Consider the following 8,373-nt stretch of genomic DNA (forward strand, 5'->3'; position numbering starts at 1 on the left):
TTGACAACAGGTGCATTCATACACAAACATTGTGGTCCAGTTTCCTGTTTTCTCAACGTTTCCTGAGGTATTCTTTTTTAAGATATTTCTACAAGTGAACAAAAAAGTTGAATATTACACATTTACTAATCAATCTTGTTGAGTATATATGACATTTCACAACCATATTTCTTCTCAAGGGACAATCCTATATAAATAACACTTGGATATACTTTAAAGTAGTCAGTGTGCAGTTTGTATAGGAATACAGATTTACTGTCCTCTTAAATGAACTCAACATACAGCCATTATTGTTGAAACAGCTGGCAACAAAAGTAAGTACACCCTAAGTGATAACAGCTGCATGTTGTGTAACCATGCAAAGCCACATGTCCTATTCATAAGGTTTATGTTTTTTGTCTGCTTGACAGGACCATACAAATTTGCGTATCTTGTGTATTAGAGCAGTTACAATTTGGTGCTTTGAGTACAAGTTTCATGACTAAAGTATTGTCCCCTTGAGATAATATACTAAAACGGTTGCTGAAATGTGAGGGATGTACTTACTTTTGTGGGATACTGTATATATATATATATATATATATATATATATATATATATATATATATATATATATATATAAACATATATATCAACATATATAAACATATATATACAATATATATATCAGGCATAACATTATAATATGACTGGTGAAGTAACACTGATTATTTCTTCATCATGGCACCTGTTAGTAGGTGGATATAATTATCAGGCAGCAAGTAAACATTTTGTCCGCAAAGTTGACGTGTTGAAAGCAGGAAAAATGGGCGAGTGCAAGTACTTAAGTTTGACGAGGGCCAAATTGTGACGTCTAGATGACCGGGTCAGAGCATCTCCAGAACTGCAGCTCTTGTGGGATGTTTCTGGTCTGCAGTGTTCAGTATCTATCAAAAGTGCTCCAAGGAAGGAACAGTGGTGAACCAGTGACAGGGTCATGGGTGATTAAGACTCAATGATGCAAATGGGAAGTAAAGGCTGGACATGTGGTCCGATCCAACAGACAAGCTCCTGTAGCTCAGATTGCTAAAGAATTGAATGCTGTTAATACTTGATGAGTCATAACTGTTTTAGCAGCAAATGGGGGACCAACACAATTATATACAGGTGGTCATAATGTTATGAGCAGGACTGGACCATGTGAATGTCCATGACCTTGGTCCTGGGGGTCTTTTCATTGTGTACTACACTGTATATGGTTGAAATGATAATAAAAGCCTTTTCGACTCGTCATTTATTGTCTCTTTCTCTCTGCTCAGTTTACGACTTTCTGCAGAAATGTCACCTTTAAAACCGAGTCCATGGATTTATTCAAGAAGCTGCATCGTGTTGAAATTGACCAGTATTACCAATTTTAAAAACAGAAAATGTTTTTTTCCCCAATGCCAGTTTAGCGATATGGGGCATCAGTGACAGTCTTGGACTTGTTAAAAAAATATATATATACATAAAAAAAAAAGTTAAAACTTTGAAACAAACACAGCGTTATATTTTAGAAAGTTTCAGCCATTTAAACAGAATATGTACAACGAAGGAATCTACATGAAGTACAAATATACAATTTACAATATACACTACATTTTATAGTGATGACAATAAAAATATATCTTACACGTAAATGCTGCACAGAAATGAAATCGAAACACGGGATTGTACTTTTTTGGCTGGGGAAGTTTTGCTATTTAGAGCCATATGTGGTTCATCTTCAAACTGTTGTCGCATATTTGGAGACGTACAATTGCTTAGGACGTGTTGGGTGGGTGGGGGGGGGGGGGGTAGATTAAACATTTCCCTTTACGTACACTAGGAGGCCCAAACCTGTTCCAGCGTGACGATACACAAATAGAGCTCCATGAAGATATGCTTTACATGAACACCTTTGGGATGAATGAGAACTCTGACTGCACCCTAGGTGATCACAAATCTCTACAAGCACACTCCAAAATCTAGTGGAACATCTTCCTAGAAAAGTAGAGGTTGAAAAACGGGATGTTCAAAAAACAAATATAATTCTTATGACCAGGTGTCCACAAACTTTTGTCCATATAGTGTATGTATACGCTGTTTCAACCACAGGTATAATTTGCCATAACAAACCTTGATATTGGTTTAACAAAGCCAGTCTGAGAGTTATCTCATAAGCTTGAAGTTAGTATGAAGTTGAAAGGTAGAAAAAAAGAAAAGGGTAGAGCTTATAGACAGTTACTGGTTGAAAGACAGATGGCAAATAGAGTGATACAAGTAGAAAGTAGAAAGTCAGATGGACTGAGAGCGTGACGGAAATAGATAGATGGATAGGGCATCCTAAGTAGGAAAGATAGAGTGTGTGTGTGTGTGTGTGTGTGTGTGTGTGTGTGTGTTACTCGCAGATTGATAAAAAGCTGGATGGAGAGAATGTGTGGCATTGATAGAGAGATAAATGGAATAAGAGTCTCTGTTATATAATAATAATAAATAACAACAAGATGTATTTCCAGACATGAGTAATTGTACAGTTGTCCTTACTCTCCAGGCGCATGGCTGGTATCGGTGTACGTGCAGGGCAGGAGCTCAGGTAACGGAGTGGGCGTATAAGTGAGGTAGCAGATCATCCGATTGGGCAGACCCAGCCGTGGCACCGCCTCCAGCACCCGTTTTCCCAAAATACTTCTGAGTGCAACCCTGCATAACTGCTGTAGACTGGGCGGCTCCGCTACACAAACACACACGAAACTGAATTTTACTGTATTGTTGACACTGCAAGTCGAACTTCATTCGTTCCAGAATGTCCAAATCTTGCTTTTTGCACAGTATGCTCTATAGTATATATAGTATATAGTCACCTGATGGTCACTGGACATTTTTACCTCATTTCTCTGCACTTCTATATTTGCACACTGTGGTATTTCAGACTGAGCTGGTCTTTACTCAGTTTCTCAAAAACTGTTGTTTTTCTAATTTCATCAAAACATAACGTTTAGAATTGAGGCTCAACAATTCAATCTTGGTTTCATCACACCAGAGAATCTTGTTCCACAAATTCTGAGAGTCCTTCAGGTGCCTCTCCAAGCATCTCAAAGCAAGCTTTTATTGGTTTTGCTTTTAGGAGAGGCTTCTGTTTAACCACTCTGCCATAAAGCCCAAATTCGGTTGGGGGCTTCAGTGCCAGATCTCCACTCACGGTATTTAAAGCTCAGTCAGAGTGACCACTGGGTTCTTGGACACCTCTCTTAATAAGGCCCTTTTCCCCAATTGCTCAGATTGTCTGGGCGACTAGCTCTTGGAAGGATCCCGCTTGTGCCACAATTTTTCCATTTGAGAATTATGGAGGCTTCTGTGCTCTTCAGCGCAGAAGCACTTTTTTGTAGCCTTCCCCAGATCTGGGCCATGCATCAATCCTGTCTCTGAGCTCTGCAGGCAGTTCCTTTGACCTCATGCCTTGGTTTTTAATCTGATATGCCCTTGTGTAGATAGGTGTGTGCATTTCCAAATCATGTCAAATCAATAAACCTTTCCACAGGTCAACAAGGTGTAGAAACATCTCAGCCAGAAAAGTGTTGTTGCAAAGCGTCTAAATGCTTATGTACACGTGAGATTTCAGTTTTTTTCATTTTAAAAAGAATTCTGTTTCCCCTCTGGCATTATAGGGGTACTGATCGCAGATTCATAAACAAAACCAATCTGAATGATTGTAGTATCAGGCTGCAACACAACAAATAAAAAAATTACCTAAAACACGAAATAAAACATACTTTCGTAGAAGTTGAGGCAGAGGGCTGCAGCCGAGCCAGGGCTACAGTAATGGATGGGCTTTTTCCCGAGGTTATCTCTGGCGAACACTTTACCCCCAAACTCGACCAACAGCTCGATCATCTCCAGATCGTTTGCTTTAGCGGCATGGTGAAGGGCCGTCTCATGAATCTTTGCAGCATTTACATTTGCACCTTTAGATTAGATTTATAAAAAAACAAAAAAACAAAAAAAAAAACACATGTGAATCATACATAGGAAGGAGATCATTGAACAAAGTAAATAATTCTACCAGCTCAGTCTCTTGAAGCAAAGCCTTCACCTGCATTTAGTAGAACCCTGACACATTCTAGATGCTGCCGAGCACAAGCCACGTGAAGAGGAGTCCCAAAGTGGCAGTCATGAGCCTCCATCAGTGCTCCTTTGGCTATCATAAGCCGCACACACTCGATGTTACCTGGTATATAAAAAACAATATTTACACTACAAACACACTATTTGCTGTAAATGCTATACAAATCCCCACAGATAAAAGCCTATTAAACATCTGAGGAATAAAACACAACAGGGAATACTGTTTTAAAAAATCAATAAAGATGAGTCACTGATACAATCATGCAGTTCATTATTTTCCTTCTTCTTTTTTTTATTGATGATTTAATCTAAAATGTCATACTTTTATCAATTTCTAGTTAATGAAATATACATATGTGTCAAAGCTTTTCTTTTTAAATTCAAACGGACCGAAATGTTTCTTCCCTCAAGTCATCAGGCTTCTCAACACAGAACTGAACTCTCTCTCACACACACACACACACACACACACACACACACACACACACACACACACACACACACACACACACACACACACACACACACACACACACACACACACAGACAACTGTGTGACTGATCTGTATAACCCGGACTCAACACACACTCGTACTCACTTCGCACACCCATGTCTTCAGTACCACTCACATTACATCACTTGTGTTGTCTTGCACTGGTTTGTTTTGTCTTTGCACTGTTTGTACCAGGTTGCACACATGCACTTTATGTGGTGAGGACACTAGTCCTTAGCCCTGTGTTTTCTGTTGTCTGTGATTGTTGTATGTAGCACCAGGGTTCAGGAGGAACGGTGTTTCAATTTACTGTGTACTGCATCAGCTATATATATGGTTAAAATGACAATAAAAGCTTCTTGACTTGACATGATGAATAGAAGTCTGTGATTTTAATCTGACACTACTGTCCAAGCTGACCAATCAGAATCAAAGAATTTACCAACGCAGTGTGTACTGAGTGGAATTAAACAACAATTCGCATGAAAGCACTTCTTATCATCACACAAAAGTCTACATTTTGAATGTTCCTCGAGACCCTGTGTAACTTGTCTAGATGATAATCTCTTACCCCCCATACAGGCTTCATGAAGGGGAGAGAATGTGAAGAGAGGAGGGTTTACTGTGGCGCCGTACTCCAACAACAGCTTCACACACTCTAGATTTCCAGCTGCACAAGCATCACATAACGGCGTGCTCCCGTCTATGTTACGGGCGTTCACCTTGAAAACGAGTCAACAAACAGACTAAGCGAATTTGTCAAACATCACCATTCTTTACATGTCCAATATTAACTAAAGCCTACATGAGCTCCAGCCTCCAGGAGCAGCTGGACGCACTGTGTTTGGCCTTGAATACAAGCCTCGTGCAGCGGCGTTATGGAGTCCACAGCCACGATGTTGACCATCGCTCCATTTTTAATGAGCTGCTGAAGTTCTGCTGCTCGACCATGAGCGGCTGCTTCGTGGACTTCTGATCGGTCCGTCCAGAAGCCCAGGCCATGTGCTAAACACACAAAAGAAATGTATAAATAATTTATATGATTAGACATGTAGCAGTTATAAATGATCCAGTATAGCTGGATGGGCAAAACACAAAGTGAAGTGGTACATTTTTTTTATATATCATGATCGTTTCAGCACATTTATGCATGGCACATAACAGATACCGTTTACAGTTACAGTGTTAACTTTATCAAAGAGCTGTGAGATACATAAACAAGTGCACTTGTAGCCCAACACAGACAGGCTCTAATATGTTAATATATATGTAATACGTAACAGTAAATTTAAAAATAAAGAAAATGTATGATAGACAAGCTGATGTTTTGAATAAGGAGACATATTGGAAAAAATAGAGATTTTCAACAGTCAAAAGTGATTAATGAATGGATAGATGGATGTGTGCATGGTTGGATAGATAAAAGGATGTATAATATGGATGGATAGGTAATTGGATGGATGGGTGGGTGGGTGAATAAATAAATAAATTGGATGGATAAATAGGATGGATAAGAAGATGGATAAATAAATAGGATGGGTGGATGGATGCATTGGTGTGTTGGTGAATGGATTGGATGGATGGGTGAGTAAATGGATAGGATGGATTGGTGAGGGGATATATGGATTAGTTGATAGGAGGGATGAATGGATTCATGAGTGAGTCGGTAAATAGATGGATGGGTGGGTAAATAAATGAATGGACGGATTAATAGATCGGATGGATGAGTGGATGGATGGATATGATGAATTGGTGAGTGAATAAATGGACAGATGTATAGGATGGATAGGTGGGTGGATAAATGTATAGAATGGATGTAAAGGATGGATACTATAGGTGAGTAGGTAAATGGATAGGATGGATGGGTGGAAGGATGCATGGTGAGTTTGTGAAAGAATTAATGGGTAAATGGACAAATGGGTAGGATGGATGTGTGGATGAATGCTGTAGGTGAGTGGATAAATGGGTTGGATAAATACATGGGTAAGTTGGTGAAAGGATGAATGGGTGAGTGGATTAATGGATGGATCGGTAAATTGGAACAACGCAAAACCAAGCAAGGTGTATATACAACACTATACTCCATGAACATGGTCAATACAGAGTATTTCCTTTATAAAGTGGAATAACAGAGCCTTGTGAAATTTGATAGTTTATTATTATATTGTATAATTTATAAATGGTTCGGTAATGTTTTCAAGAACAAGACAGAAAACATCAACTCCTTTTCTTCTACATTGAAAATAATACCCATCCAACAACCGGTGCTCTTCTCTAAACTGTCCGGTCGGCAACATACAGAAATGGAACCAGATTTACAAGATTTAAAAATCAATATCACACTTTTCGATGTAACCTGTTTATTATGGTTACATCGAAAAGTGTGTTATTGATTTTTATTGCGATATGAGCATGCATTTGATCTTATTATTTGTTCTAATTAGCAACCAGTTTCCTAGTTGATGACCTTACCGATTTCACTAAATAGCGTTGGGCGTGTGTGCATGTCCATTTTTTCTTTTCATTCTAGAAAAATGTGTTTAAATAAGCTCCACTTACAGCAGCACAAAAAGAAAGGTATCTAGCTAAACTCCCCTGGTTTCTGGTTCACATTCTCGGAGGACTGTTTGCAATGAGCACTTCCTACTTCCGGTCTAGTGCTCTGGAGTAACTAAGTAAAGGCACCCTAGTGACAAGCCTGCAAAATGTCAAATGCACACTTTAATGTCATTGCGATGCTACGTTTTATAGGATATAGTGCTAAAGAAATATATTTTACATTTATAATTTATATATAAAAAAGAAAGCACAAGTCAGTTTCCGGTTTAGGAAGTGCCTGTTCATATATTTTATACTCTCTGTCCCTGCTGAACAAAGGTTTAGGGCAGGTGTAAATAAATAAATAAAACGAAGAGTAAATGAACAGAAAAGAAATCCAAATAAAATCAATATTTGGTGTGACCACCTTTTGCCTATAAAACAGCATCAAATCTTCTATGTGTACTTGCACACAGTTTTTGAAGGAACCTGGCAGGGTAGATTGTTCCAAACATCTTGGAGAACTCACCAGAGATCTTCTGTGAATGTAGGCTGCATCACATCCTTCTGTCTCTTCATGTTGTCTCTGACAGACTTCATGACGTTGAGATCAGGACTCTGTTGGTGCAGAAACTATTACTTGTAGGACTTGTTCTTCTCTACACTAAAACAAGTTCGTAATGACATTGGCTGTATGTTTGGGCTTGTTGTCCTGCTGCAGAATAAATCTGGGGCCAATCAAACGCCTCCTATCTGCCTGTATTCCTCAGCATACCAACCAAATCTCGAACTTCAGATGGAGAAATGCAGCCCCAAACTTGCAGGAAACCTCCACCATTCTTTACTGTTGCCCCCAGACACTCGTTATTGTATCACTCTCCAGCCCTGCCATTTTTCTGCCCCCAGTTTCTGTTTTCATGCATAGTTAAGTCGCTTAACCTTTTTTCCATATCAGAGGTATGACTTTTTGGCTGCAATTCTTCCATGAAGACAAACTTCTGGCCAGACTTTTCTGGACAGTACAAGAGTGTAACTGGCCCACCGGTTTCCACCAGTTTTTTGCTGATGTCAAAGAGAAATAAGCATGGTATGTCTTTCATCTACTGCATTATGTTTCCTTGGCTGACCACTGTGTCTACGGTGCTCAACACTGCCCATTTCTTCGTGCTTCTTCAAAATAGCTTGAACAGCACATGCTGACATGAGTCACCTTGTGACT

At 39.2% G+C, this 8,373-nt stretch overlaps 1 protein-coding gene across 3 annotated transcripts; it reads right to left on the reverse strand.

The window, feature by feature from the left end:
- Nucleotides 1–2,393: 2,393 nt before the first annotated feature.
- Nucleotides 2,394–7,288, reverse strand: asb13b (ankyrin repeat and SOCS box containing 13b). 3 transcript variants are annotated; one of them, XM_083555252.1, is made up of 6 exons: nucleotides 7,176–7,288; nucleotides 5,422–5,621; nucleotides 5,188–5,338; nucleotides 4,091–4,225; nucleotides 3,771–3,962; nucleotides 2,394–2,731 (listed from the first exon to the last, which is right to left on the reverse strand). In XM_083555252.1, the coding sequence occupies exons 2-6, from the start codon at nucleotides 5,521–5,523 to the stop codon at nucleotides 2,541–2,543; spliced, it is 771 nt and encodes a 256-aa protein (XP_083411378.1). In that variant the 5' UTR covers nucleotides 5,524–5,621; nucleotides 7,176–7,288; the 3' UTR covers nucleotides 2,394–2,540. The 3 variants fall into 3 exon arrangements, with proteins under 3 accessions (XP_083411378.1, XP_083411377.1, XP_083411376.1); XM_083555251.1 differs by having other exon boundaries at nucleotides 3,757–3,962; nucleotides 7,089–7,285; XM_083555250.1 differs by having other exon boundaries at nucleotides 7,089–7,283.
- Between the last annotated feature and the right edge of the window lie 1,085 nt (nucleotides 7,289–8,373).

This window comes from Silurus aristotelis, assembly GCF_946808225.1.
Source record: "Silurus aristotelis genome assembly, chromosome: 11".
NCBI classification, from domain to species: domain Eukaryota; kingdom Metazoa; phylum Chordata; class Actinopteri; order Siluriformes; family Siluridae; genus Silurus; species Silurus aristotelis.